General features: G+C 38.8%; 1 protein-coding gene across 1 annotated transcript in view; it reads right to left on the bottom strand.

The window, feature by feature from the left end:
• MLIP (muscular LMNA interacting protein) overlaps positions 1-14,763 on the bottom strand; it is a 278,691-nt gene that overhangs the window by 62,416 nt on the left and 201,512 nt on the right. Inside the window, 1 exon segment of the mRNA XM_070361005.1 lies at positions 11,836-11,880. Within this exon segment, the coding sequence (XP_070217106.1) occupies positions 11,836-11,880 (45 nt within the window).

The raw sequence follows: 14,763 nt of genomic DNA, 5'->3' as shown, positions 1-14,763 counted from the left end.
AAATAAACGTGGTTATGTTATATATCATTTTAATGTGCATTTCTTGCTTTATGTTTTTTGCTGATGACTTACTACTTGCTGCATATTTTGCATTTATTTTAGACTAGGGAAATGATTTTAGACCAAAAGCAAATTTGAGCAATTTTCTTCTTCAAGTTCAAGATTGTAAAGCAGCGGAGACAACTTGCAGCGTCAACAATACATTTTGCCCAGGAACTGCTAACAAACATACAGTGCAGTGGTGGCTCAAGAAGTTTTGCAAAGGAGACGAGAGACTTGAAGATTAGGAATGCGGTGATCAGCCATCAGAAGCTGACAGTGCCCAACTAAGAGCCGTCATCGAAGCTGATCCTCTTATAACTACATGAGAAGCTGCTGAAGAACTCAGTGTTGACCATTCTATGGTCATTTGGCATGTGAAGCAAATTAGGTGTAAAAGCTTGATAAGTGGGTGCCTCGTGAGCTGACTGCAAATCAAAAAGATCATCATTTTTAAGTGTTATCTTCTCTTATTCTATGCAACAATAACAAACCACTTCTCAGATTGTGATGTGTGATGAAAAGTAGATTTTATACACCAATCAGCAATGACCAGCTCAGTGGTTGGACTGAGAAGAAGCTCCAAAACACTTCCCAAAGCCAAACTTGCACCAATGAAAGGACATGGTCACTCTCTGGTGATCCACCACAGCTTTCTGCATCCCAGCAAAACCATTACATCTGAGAAGTATGCTCAGTAAATTGATGAGATGTACTGAAAACTGCAATGCCTGCAGCCAGCACTGGTCAACAGAATGGGCCCAATTTTTCTCCATGACGATAATAAACCATGTATCACACAACCAGCGCTCCAAAAGTTGAACAAATCTGGCAACGCTACAGTCGCCTGACCTCTCTCCAACTGATTACCACTTCTTCAAGCATCTCAACAACTTTTTGCAGGGAAAATGCTTCCACAGCCAGCAGGAGGTAGAAGATGCTTTCCAAGAGTTCGTTGAATCCTGAAGCACAGATTTTTATGCTACAGGAATAAACAAATGTATTTCTCACTGACAAAAACGTGCTGATTGTAATGGTTCCTATTTTGATTAATAAAGATGTGTTTGAGCCTAGTTATAATGATTGAAAATTCACAGTCCAGGACCGCAATTACTTTTTCACCAACTGAATAACACCCAATTACATGTGAAATTGCACAGGTGAGTATACACACGAGAGTCATATCCTCCAATGAACCAACACGAGAAGAAAGCCCAGGCAAACACTGATTTCTACAGCCACCGGTAACGGGGAAGCCTGATATCTTGGTCATGACGCAAAACTGTCCAGATTTCAGGCCTCTCTTTCCCACACGACTTCCTATTACATTTCTCGTTCCTGCCACTTCTATTCCTGTTCCTTCTCCTAATTTCCTCCTCCTTTGGAAAGTAGGAAATCAGTACAATCCCAGTACTTAGGGTTTACCAGGTTCGAAAGCCAGCATGGAATTTTAGGAGCTAAGCTTGACAGCAGCAGCAGAAAGATGAAAGCAGAGGTGAGAAATCTGGCCAGATGCACGTGAGATGCTAGAAGACCCTCCCTGCCAGGAAAACAAGGTCCCCTGGTCCCTGCATTGCTAGCAGGTTGATGTGTTGGGTTAGCCTGACCTGGAACCTTCCACTCGGATCATCTCTCTTGGTTTCCTCATCCTCCAGGGTGAGTCCAGAAAAGACACTCTTCTGGTTGGTTGGATATCAAATATTAATAGCTTTAACATCAGAATCAGTTACTTATGTTTCATATTTGTTTCTCTATCAGGCCTTATGCTTTATGCTGCTATGAATTTCCTGAATCTGATGGTCATCTGACCATTGGACAATGATTCTTTCCCTATTTTCTCTACTTCAGATTTTCTATTTTCTATTAGAAACAGTTTCTAATTATAACTAGTCTAATTAGATTTCTCTATTTCAGATTTCCCAGGTGCTCTTTACTTGGATTCTGTGTCCCTCGTCTTGGTCTACCAGAAGTCTCTGGATTCCCCTCCTCCTAGTTTGCTTCCTTAGGTCTCAGACCCGTTGCCCGACCCTGACTCCTCCATTTATTTTCACCACCTTTTTCTTTAATCACGATTTTTTTTCTTTTTCTTTTTTTCCTCCCCCTGAACCTTAACTTGCTGTCACTCACCAGTCAGCATTTAATGGACAGGGAAGTCAACTCCATGCAAAAGAATACTAAACATAGTTTGCCTTTGACATTGTTCACACTTCCCATCCTTTACCTTTACCCAAACCCTCCACACCTAACTGTGTCTCAGTGTTTGGTCAAACTGGAACTCGAACCCTGGCAGCCCAATTCTGAACCTCACGCACTCTCTGTGAACCACGGTACACAATCAGTCCTGACCAAGGCTGCTGCACCTGCTCATACCATTCCACTACTGCTTTGAAACCTGCCTCAAAGACTGAGCACTCACTGTAGACAGGGACACCATCATTATTCCAAAGACTCTAATTCCATATATTACAGGCACCACATTCAATATGTTAAATTGATTATCTCGGTTCCTCTTCTCAACACCCTGTGAAAGAGTCAGAATCAGTAACATGCCAAAGCCATGCAGTTAATATGTGAACAACTCAAGATTTAATCCGAGTCTGGTCTGATCATAAGCCCAGGATTTTAATTACTCTGGATGATTCATTTTTAGCTGCTAAAGCATTGACAGATCCAGCTAGACTCACAAGTGATACAAATATCATTCTAACGACACCAGGAAAAGTCACTCCATCTAAGTGGAGAAATAAAACAGGTACTAACTCCCCTTCTCAGCACAAAGGACACAGGAAGAAAAATAAGAAAGTTCTTCAAAAAGCAAATTTCAATGTACTGTGATAAACCTCTTGAGAAATGGTTTACACTGTACATAAGACATTTTTTTCTCTTTTGGAGCTACATTTTGGGGAAATAATTGCTAATCTTTTCATTCTTGCTATTAAAATATTTTCCCCACATTCAGAAAAATAACATTATCATTGTAGAAGGGATGATCAGACATTTTATTTTTAACTAGAACCAGAATACTATGATTTTGATTAGTTATTACAAGTTTTAAAATCTGAGAACCTCATTAGAGCCAGGTGAATATGTGGGCTTTGAGTGGATGGATACTCTGCCTGTTTATATTCTTCTTGACACAAGAGGGCTAGACTCCAACAATCACGGAGAACTCCACTCTCCATTTGCTTTGAGGAGCAGAGTAGCTCACACAGTACTGATAAATTCTCTGCTTTAAACTAAAATACAGCTGATTTACAATGTATTAGTTTCAGGTGTACCGCAAAGTGATCCAGTTACACATATACATATATAATGTGCATATGTAACTACATATGTATTCTTGACATTTTTGAAGTGCCTCAAAGACAAAACAACCATTGTCTTAGAGCTTTGACGCATCCTTCTATCAGATCATCTATCAGATGCTCTCTGGAGCCATTTTTCCAGTTGAGATCTAGTCTATGTCAGGAAATGTAGTGTCTACACGGAGGTGAACAAGACATACCTCGTGTTCTCAGAGGGCTCACAGTTCAGGTGAGTTAAGCACGTTACAACCACCGTGTAAGTCAAGCCACTCCTCTCAAGGCTCCTCTCTAACTCCACCTTCTCACTTAGAATAAAAGCTAAAACCCTTACAGGGGCTGCAGGGAGACCTACTCTTTCACTCCCCAAACAGCCTCCCCTTTCCCATCGAATCTCCTGCTCTAGACCTCTCTCCCTCACTGTCCCCTCTGGCACACACTATGTCTTCCCTCCTCTGGAGTTTGAACTTGGCCTTCACATTGTCTGGAACTCTCTTCTCCCTTTCTAGGACTCTCTTTCGATTCTTCATGTCTCTGCTCAAATGCCACATCATTATCAGATAGGTCTTCTCTAATGATCTGTATAAAAGATCTTACTTGCCCTATTTTTTTTTTCCATCTGACCTCAGTTGACGTTTATTTTCTTGCTTCCTCCACTAGAATGTAAGCTCTGTGAGGCCAGAGATCATTGTTTTCTTCACTGTTATCCTTCTAACACCTAGAACTGTGTTAGGAACCTAGCAGATGCTAAACAGACATTTGAAGGATAAATAAACTAATTGACAGGAAGAAGCTCAATATGTAGGCTGCTGCTGCTGCTGCTGCTAAGTTGCTTCAGTTGTGTCCAACTTTGTGCAACCCCAGAGACGGCAGCCCACCAGGCTCCGCTGTCCCTGGGATTCTCCAGGCAAGAACACTGGAGTGGGTTGCCATTTCCTTCTCCAGTGCATGAAAGTGAAAAGTTAAAGTGAAGTCGCTCAGTTGTGTCCAACTCTTCGCTATCCCATGGACTGCAGCCCACCAGGCTCCTCCATCCATGGGATTTTCCAGGCAAGAGTACTGGAGTGGGGTGCCATTGCCTTCTCCGAATATGTAGGCTATAATCCATCAAAGCCTTAAAAAGTTTTGACTGTCCATTTAATGTCTCCTCTCATTTTTCTTGGACTTCCCAGCTGGCGCTAGTGGTAAAAAAAAAAAAAAAAAAACCCTGCCTACCAATGCAGGGGATATAAGAGACATGGGTTCGATCCCTGGGTTGGGAAAATCCTGTTACTGCAGTGCTTTTGCCTGGAGAGTTTCATGGACAGAGGAACCTGATAGGCTATAGTTCAGGGGGTTGCAAAGAGTCAGACATGACTGAAGTGACTTAGCGTGAACACACTTATTTTTCTTGGAATGACTTTTTGATTACAGCATAACCAAGGAAAAGGGAACATTACAAGACAGAAGATCCACACTACCTTTCACCCCCAGAGAACTAGAAGAAGGGATGTGGATTGGTGAGCTCTACCTTCAGAGATGAGCAGAAAGCAGAAGTTACCATCATTGATGATACAGGAAGTCAAGACCAGGGACCACATCTTTAAGGACTTTGCAAGATTTTAACTCTATTTTTTAAAAATAATTTCTTTTCCCCTGTTTGATTACAGTGATAAGCAATAAAACTAACACCACCAGGAGACAATGATGTCATGTTCTTTGGAGAATTCGAGCATGGGTGAGACTTGGGAGATCACATCTAATTCTATTCTTTGTCTTAATGGAGAAAAAGCTCAAGAGGTGCAGTGTGTGGAGCCCCAGGGCCTGGAGGCAGGTTTTAATGGCCTGTGGGGCGCTGGTTCCGCTGTTCATACTCATCAAGTAAACACATACCCGAGAGCATTGTTACTTGCGCACTGTAAAAAACAGACATTGTCTCTGTCCTTAGGAACTTATAACTCTATGACAACAGGTTGGTATTGCCTCTGGCTGGAGACCAAAGTTGAAAAGTAACTGCCAGCACTGATCTTGAGAATGCATTATATAGATAATGCCTTCTTAAAACAACATCTTTCTTAAATTAACTAGCAGACTGTGTTTTTAATTGCTATCGACTGCACTAGCAAGCTCTAGGGTCACGTGATAAGAAAACAAAACAACAACAACAACAAAAATCAGCAAAGGAAGTAACAGAACATAGCACATGGAAAATCCATGGGTCTGGCTAGGAATTCTACTAATTTGATGGATCCGAAGAGTGTGAAAAGTACCATCGCTACTTCTTTTAGCCATTTGCTTCTGTCTTGCCTATATTCGCCAGTGCTTTTGTTTTTGTTTTTTAAGTTACTGGGGCAACAAACTCAAAGAAATGCAAAAACATTGTCCTAGTCAAGATTGTTGACAAAAGCAACATTTTCTAAATTATTTAGCTGATTCACTCGTTCAATTAATAAAATGTTCATTACCTCCAATTCTTTTTTAAATAAAAATGTTAATGTGCTTGTAGCAAATACTTAAGCTTTTTTTCTTCCAAAGAAATATCTCAAATTTTAAAACATTATAGTACAGAGTGAAGCTTCCAAAATTAGGGAGGAGGGTGTGGACAGATTTTAATACCACCCATTAGCTGCAGGACTTTTGACACATGGTAGACTTCAAAGTGTTTTTCATCAGAATAATGGAAATAACAATTCCTGCCATACTAAGTCACAAACTGTGCAAATCTAATAAGATAATATGCATGACAGAACTTTGTAAAGAGAAAATAGCATAGAAGGAAATTGAAAAAGAAAAAAATTCTTTCCTTTTTCTTGCTTTTGTATTTATAATTCAGAGTACTGATACCAAAGGATCTTGATTACCCAGGAAAATGTTTATCTGATGACCTTTTAAAAAAATGTTTTATGGTTTTTTGATTAGCTTGTAAAGAATCTGCCTGCAATGTGGGAGACTTGGGTTCGATTCCTGGGTTGGGAAGATGCCCTGGAGAAGGGAAAGGCTACCCACTCCAGTATTCTGGCCTGGAGAATTCCATGGACTGTATGTATACTCTATGGGGTCGCAAAGAGTCAGACATGACTGAGCGACTTTCACTTTCACTATGATAGTTGTAATACAATAAACATATACAAGATTTCAATAATTATAAACCTATTCCACAGCTCAGAAAACATCTTTTGAAATGTACACGACATAGATTTCCCAGATTGAAATATCTCAATAGTTAAAGAAAAGCCAGTAGCATGACTCACACCTGAGGAGGCACCCATGACAAATGCTGCAGCACTTAGGCATGTTGTGTGAAGGCAAATTAGTCAAGAATACACTGCCTTTAAGCTTAAAGAAGGCATCAGTTCTACACAAAAGCTTTCAGGGCTGCAATTTCTGAACAACAGAGACCTCAAGGGCTCTTAGAAAGAATAGTCATGCACCACTAAAACCAGACACATCCGTGGGCTTTCAGAACTGGGAACAAAACATATGAAAGGCTAAGTACTCTTCTGTATAATGTTCCAGTAAGATGCACTTTGCTCTTACCTGTAGTCATGTGGTTTATTAAGTCTGTTGTTTTGTACTCTCTAGATTCAGTGTTGTGTCTTGGGCAACAATGAGCATTTTGCAGTGGCATAAAATTTCAAAAGCAAAAGCCAGAATCCCAGGGACGGGGAAGCCTGGTGGGCTGCTGTCTATGGGGTCACACAGAGTCGGATACAACTGAAGTGACTTAGCAGCAGCAGCAGCAGCAGTGTCTTCTAACCTTAGGTTCCCCATCTAACTGCCAAAGAAGACCAGTGCTTACCCATCGTGTTGAGCCCAACCTGTTTTCTTACTCAGAAAAAAAGACGCCGCCAGCCTCTGTTAAGACTGTGATGACCCAGTCCAGGAATTAGGAAAGCTTTGTGAAGGGTCAGCCTAGATCTTGGATCTTCCTTTCCTTCTGTTCCCTTTCAGATGCTAAAGGATTCCCTGTTCACAGGTGTGAAGACTCAGTACCCTACTGGACTCACCCAGCCCCTCCTCTTCGGGAAGTGATCATATGTGCCCCGTGAAGGTCACACTTCCATAGCGTCCTGATTGCCCAACAGCCTTTTTTTCCCCTCCTTGAATTATTTAAAATCAATAATGATTCCTTTTTAAAAATCACACAACAAAGATGAGCATGAACTCTGTGATCTTAGATAATCTATTCAAACTCTGTGACCCCGTTTCTTTATCTGTAAAATGGCCACAAAGTAAATTTCAGAGATAATATTTCAGAGATTTTTTTGTGCAATAATAGACCCCCTGACTTAGTGACTAAACAACAACACACCCAACTCCATACGGGATTACACTGGCAATGTCACATATTATGATATATGAGCCTTACAATAACCCCTTCAAGCTGACACAGCAGTTGTCCCAACCTCCATTTTCATGATAAGTATTTCCAACACACTCTCATCTCTAAGTCCCTTCCCAGTTTTGATGTACTACGTTTCTGTTTAATAGAAAGAGAAACAGAGACATAGTTGGTGAACAAGTTTCAAAAGACTTCTTTCTGAGCCTAATACTACATACCTTGGCTTGCAGGGTGAACAGTGGAAATATTTTAATAGTAAGGGGAAAGATCACATTTCTTTTCTTCCTTGAAGTGTTGAATTGGCATAATTATAATGTAATCAGTTAAGCCAAGTTAAAATGAAAAAAAAGTTTGGTTTTTTCTTGGTCTATTCTTTTTGTTTAATTTATTTTTTTAGTTGAAAGATAATTGCCTTACAGAATTTTGTTGGTTTCTGCCAAACCTCAACATGAATCAGCCATAGGTATACATACATCCCCTCCCTCTTCAGCCTCCTTCCCATCTCCCTCCCCACCCCACCCCTCCAGGTTGTCACAGGGCCCCTGTTTGAGTTTCCTGAGCCATACAGCAAGCTCCCACTGGCTACTTGTTTTCCATACGTTAATGTAAGTTTCCTCGTTACTCTCTCCATACATCTCACCCTCTCCTTCCTTCCCACCTCTACCCCACCCTGCCGTGTCCATCAGTCTGTTCTCTATGTCTGTGTTCCTCTTGCTGCCCTGCAAATAATTTCATCAGCACCATCTTTCTAGATTCCAGATGTATGTGTTAGTATATGATATTTACCTTTCCTTTTCTGAAGTAAGTACTTCACTCGGTATGATAGGCTCTACGTTCATCCACCTCATTAGAACTGACTCAAATGTGTTACTTTTTATGGCTAAATAAAAAGCCAAAGCTCAAAAACAAAATGGCTTCTGTATTAAGCTTAGACTACCATAGCAATCCATCATTTATTTTCGCTTCAAACAATTTATTACTTTTCTCCCCTAAAATAGGAGTCAAATAATTTTAATTAACTGCTATTTCATGCAAAGTGTACAATATTTATTCAATATTTATTTACATAATTTAACCATAATCTATCATATGTTCCCCCAAATTTTGTTTTCCTGTGTTATACACATGTTTATACATGTATAAACAAAAAGCAATACATATACATGTGTATGTGCCATCAGAATTACCTGTAATATGGCATTTATATGCATAGCATATGTTACAAACACACACATATAAATGTGTGTGTGTGTGTATATATATATATATATACACACATACTGTTTTTTCAAAGGTATTCTTATTTACTCATTTTATTCAGAACTTAACTCAAAAGAGAATTCATAATGGCAAATATTGGAAATCCACTTATAAAAATGAAAAATTATAATTTAATTCATAAATGACGATACTTAAGGGCAGAAATATTACAAATTCTTTAAGAAGCAAATTTATACACTATCACTAGTATGTAATTATTTCTACACTATTCCATACTCAGGGAATGTAAGTACAGGGGGTTAATGCGATGAGATAGAAGTCAGTGATTAAAGTGAATAATTATATCAATCCAAGAGATGTTCTTTTTGTGTGTGATAGCTTGCTTGAAAATAATCACTTCACAAACCTACCTAGATCTCAAGTGCATTTGGGGATTAAAACTTAATTTAAAACTTGGCTAAAAAATTCCTTGAACTCTCTATAGAAAAGGTCTAAAGTAAATGCAAAAAAATTATCATCAACATCAGTTAAAGCAATGCTTTGCATTTTCCCCCTAGAGAACACAAGAGTCAAATTCATAGAATTATTTGATTAGGCCAAAAAAAGTTCATTATCACATTTACAATGAGTCATTCATACTATATCCTATTTCATGAAATCATATTTGCTTTCTTAAAATGTTTTGTAAAATATTACATCAAGACTGACATCTATACATATATCAACATATATCTGCATATATATCATATATATGTCATTCTGATTATACATATATACATTCACACGCAGTCAACACCTAAAATCTATTTTTTGTGTACTATGTTGAGTATACAAATATTTCTTGATTTTCAAACATTACTCTCAAGAAACAGGTACATATATCATTATTTTCAATGTTAAAATAGCTATAACAACAGTTCCATATCTAAAGTGGGAAATTGTTCAACTTCATAATGTTATCATAGTGCTGGTTTCCATGGCAACGCCTTCGCTCCCTTGAGCTAGTAACCATGGACTCTGCCCTAGAGAGGCTTGGACAGAGTGTAATTGAATGCTTTTCTTGCTCAGTTAGGAAACTGAAGCCCAGGTTCTCAGATTCCTGACTTCTCGCTGTCAGTCCAGTAGTTAGTGTCAGAGCAGGAAGTAAAAGGTAGGTCTTCTGGCCCCTGTTCCAGCATCCTGTCAACCTCACTATACTGCCTGCCACTATTCTAAACCCACGGACACTGAATGCACACACGCAAACACACCTCATATACAAACGATGCACATAAACACCGACACACCCAAGCCATTTGCTTCAGTCAGGCTATTTTAAGAGTCAAACAACATTCTTTATGACTTTCTAGCACTACAAATAAAACACTGTTCTCATTTTGGCATGATAATGACAAGATGACTTGTTGGTTATGGATGTAGGATATAGAAAGAATTGCTTAAAAAGAGAAGAATCAGTATCACGCTACTTTTCCAGATATTTTCATTCATTTTACTAGGTATTTTCATTCCTTTTCACTTCCTTTACCATGTCTATTGTTTAGGAACCTATAATTATAAACAGTTAAAACTGTTTATATTACTACATGTAATAATATCTAGGCAGTTTACATCATGGTTCCCATTTGCTAACCACTTGTAACAATAAGAAATATGAAACACTGTAAGAAAAAGTAATTTTTCTATTTAATTAAATATTTATCTATAAATAACAAACAGATCCTAGAGCCTAGATCTGTGTTGTCCTACAGAGTAGCCACCAGCCCCCTTGCTGGGCCCTTGAAATGTGGCAAGTCTGAATTGAGATATGCTGTAAATATAAAAAACACTGCAGATTTCAAGACTTTACCCCTACAAAAATAATGGAAAATAATCTCAATTTTATACTACTGTATGTTGAAAGGATAATGTGTGTATATTAAATAAATAAAATATATTATTTAAATTAATGTGACCTGCTTCTTTTTAGTTTTTTAACATGGCTACTAGAATATTTAAAATTGCGTATGTGATTTATATTTGTGGTTCATACTGTATTTCTGCTGCTCATCCCTGGTTTGATCATTCTTTATCTTCCTGCCTGAAACATCTCATTTCCTATTTCCCCAAGTTCAGAACCTACCCTACACGATTAAAGATGACCTTGTTCTTGAACCCTTTTCTGATCTCTCCCACCAGGAAATGAATCCTTGCCTCTAAAACATCAGTGTCTGCTTCCAGCCTTGACCACTCTATTCTAACACCACCACCAGGGTGCAAGTTATCAGCAAACACGGTCTATATATGTTTTTATGCATGTTTGTAACCTATAAAACAACCAGCATGGAGCTTTAGTAAAGCATCAGTAAACTTGTACTAGACAAGTAAGCAAAGAAATTTATCCATAGTATATTTGTCCTCAGTTCACTTTTTAAAAATTTATTGATTTATTTTAATTGGAGGCTAATTACTTTACAATACTGTAGTGGTTTTTGTCATACGTTGCCATGACTCAGCCACAGGTGTACATGTGTCCCCATCCAGACCCCCCTCCCGCCTCCCTCCCCACCCCATCCCTCAGGTCGTCCCAGTGCACTGGCTTTGAGCGCCCTGTCTCATGCATCAAACCTGGACTGGTCACCTATTTCACATATGGTAATATACATGTTTCAATGCTATTCTCTCAAATCATCCCACCCTCGCCTTCTCCCACAGAGTCCAAAAGTCTGCTCTTTATATCTGTGTCTCTTTTGCTGTCTCGCATATAGGGTCATTGTTACCATCTTTCTAAATCCCATATATATGGGTTAATATACTATATTGGTGTTTTTCTTTCTGACTTATTTCACTCTGTATAATAGGCTCCAGTTTCATCCACCTCATTAGAACCGATTCATTTTTGTTCAGATAAATCTATCTTGAAAGATTAGGATTTTCTAAAATACTAGGTCTATAATTTAATAACAGGATACATACCAGCTGACTCTCTGGTACTGTAGAAGATGGTGAGGAGAGGTTTGCCTGCAAAATTATAAACATAGTGTCTTTTAGTGAAATTCATAATTCAGTAATTATATCTGTTTAAGTATTTTGAAGTTTTTTATTATTAAAATAATACATATCAATTGTAGAATTTTGACAGATATTGAGGAAAAATACCATTACGTCAACTCCAAAATAATTGTTTTACATTTTTTGCTCATTGCCTTTCAATATTTCCCCTACACATTGTTATTCAGCTCACATAGTGGTAAATCTGATGTTTTCCATAGAGCTTTTCCTTAGCATCTTAACACAAGCACCAGCAAAAGGCATCAAAAATTCTTCAAGGCAATGTAATATTTCATCCTCCATACACTCCATATTCTACTTACACCAACACTGTTAACTATTTATATTTATTTATAGTAAAAGAAAACAACAGATTTTTCCTTAAATTACTCATATTAAAAAAATAAAGCTTTCGTGAAAAAAAATCTTTGGTTTTTTTTAAATTGTTTTAAATTAATATTGTTTCATCATTCGTGGTTCCTGAATTTCACACCTTTCTTCTGGAGTTAGTTTCCTTCTCACTGAAGTAAATGCTTTGATAGTTTTTTTTTTTTTTTCACAGCTTCCCATCTTGAACTCTCTCTGAAAATGTCTTTATTTTGTTCTCCTCTTGAGCTAGAATTTACCTGAACATAGAATTCTAGGATAATGGTTATTGTTCCCAGCATCTTGAAGATACTGTCCACTTGCTCTGACTTCTGTTAACTGCTGTCAGTCTGAACATTGTAACTTGGATTATCTGTCTTCACATTTCATTAGTGTTTAAGGTTTTTCTCCAGGGAATTCTGAAAGCTCACTATGATGTGTCTGAGGGTGACCTCCTTTTATGTATCCTTCTCTGGGGCTTGGTAAAGTCCTTTACTCTGAGTATGCATATCTTTCTTTGATTCTGGAAAATCCTCTAGGAATCTCTTCACATATTGCTTCTCTCCTATTACATCTAATCTGTTCTTTACAGTTTCAATGAAATATATGTTGGGTCTTCTGAATCCATCCTTCATTTCCATAAAATTCCTTGTCATATTTTTTTATCCCATTATGCTGCATTCTGGATTGTTTCCACATATAAGCCTGACAGTTAATGAATCAAAATTAATATACATTAAACATGGGCATTGAATTTTATATTTTTACAACAGCATTTTTAACTTCAAGGAGTTCAACTTGATTCTTTATCCAATCTTTTTATGGTGTCCAGAACTCCTTTTAACTATTTCAACATTTTTATTCTATTTATATTTCATTCCAGATTTTTCTATAATTTCTCATGGTTAAATTGGGCTTCCCAGGTGGCACTCACCAGTGCTAAAAAACCCACCTGCCAATACAGGAGATATAAGCAATGCCCAGTTCGAACCTTGAGTCGGGAAAATCCCCTGGAAGAGGACAAGGCAACCCACTCCAGTATTCTTGCCTAGAGAAATCCTATGGACAGAGGAGCCTGGTGGGCTACATCCCATAGGGTCACAAAGAGTCAAACATGACTGAGCGACTTAGCACACACACACACATGATTAAATCTCCTGTTTCCTGTATCTGCTGATTCTCCTCCATGCCTCTGTCCAAAGATGTCCTTCACTCATTTGGTGACTTTTTAGTTTTGATTTTGAGCTCCTCTTTAGTCAGGGTAATTTTAGTGAAGATGTCTGTAGGTATCTGAGAAACTCTGGGTTGGAAAACCATGCCAATAATACATTTCATGTTTGCCCTGGTGGGGCCCCAGGAGTTTCACTGACTCTGGGCAAGCTTCCACTTTATTTCATCAAACGCACGGGGGCGCAGGTCCCCACATGTTCAAGTTTCACAGGTTTGTTGTTGCGTGTGCGCTCACTTGTGTCTGACTCTTTGTGCCCCCATGGACTGTAGCCCACCAGGCTCCTCTGTCCATGGAATTTTCCAAGCGAGAATACTGGCTTGGGCTGCCATTTTCTGCTCCAGGGATCGTCCTGACCCAGGGATCGAACCATCATTTTTTGCATCTCCTTCATTGGCAGGCAGATTCTGTATCAACTGTACCACCTGGGAAGTCCCATTGAACTTGCTCCAAATCCTTCATCCTCATAAGTTGAGCACCCATTTTTTTATGGATGTGCAGGAGTGCAGGGTACCCAGGAGTGCAGGGTAAAGATGTTGGAAGCATGTATGTCTATTTCTATCCCACACTTCATGGATAGGGAACCTTCCAGACACCTAGATGCACACAAAGGATTCATTTCGAGCTCTCAGATTCACTATACAGTGAAAGTTAAACTCTAAGTTCCTGGCTCCTAAGTCCTGATGCACCTGTGTCCTACAGAACTTATATAAAGTGGGGAACCCCACTTTATATCTTATTTTCCCACCTGGAGCTCTCTCCTCATATCTGGCACCCACAGTTTCACTTTCTTTCTTGTAGTTTGAGATACATATAGACTTTAACAGTTCCATTTTCTCAAGCTATTCTGCCCTTAAATGGGAGGCTGGGCTTCCATATCAGCTCAGCTTTCACCATTGTCGGGAAGTGGAATATATATATAATTTTTTTTTTCCTTTGGCTGCACCACGTGGCATACAGGGTCTTCCTAACTAGGGAATCAAACCCTTGGGCCCTGCATTTAAAGTGCAGAGTCTTAACCACTGGCCCAGAGAAGTCCAGGAAGTGGTCAAATACAGATGCACAATCTTAAATATACTTGGCTAAGACACAATAAAGCTGTGTTTCTAAACTATTTCTATTCTTTTTGAAGTTGCAAATATGTTCAGGGTTTATGACAGACGAGTCAATGTTGTCTTCACCCTCTGAGAGGTGAATGATGACTGAACACTGAAGGCTGAGTGACTCCCGTGGTATTGCCAAGCACACAGGAGTGTGAA

This window comes from Bos mutus, chromosome 23, assembly GCF_027580195.1.
Source record: "Bos mutus isolate GX-2022 chromosome 23, NWIPB_WYAK_1.1, whole genome shotgun sequence".
Lineage (NCBI taxonomy): Eukaryota > Metazoa > Chordata > Mammalia > Artiodactyla > Bovidae > Bos > Bos mutus.
The sequence above is the reverse complement of the archived record's forward strand: the minus strand, read 5'-3'. Positions and strand labels throughout refer to the sequence as shown.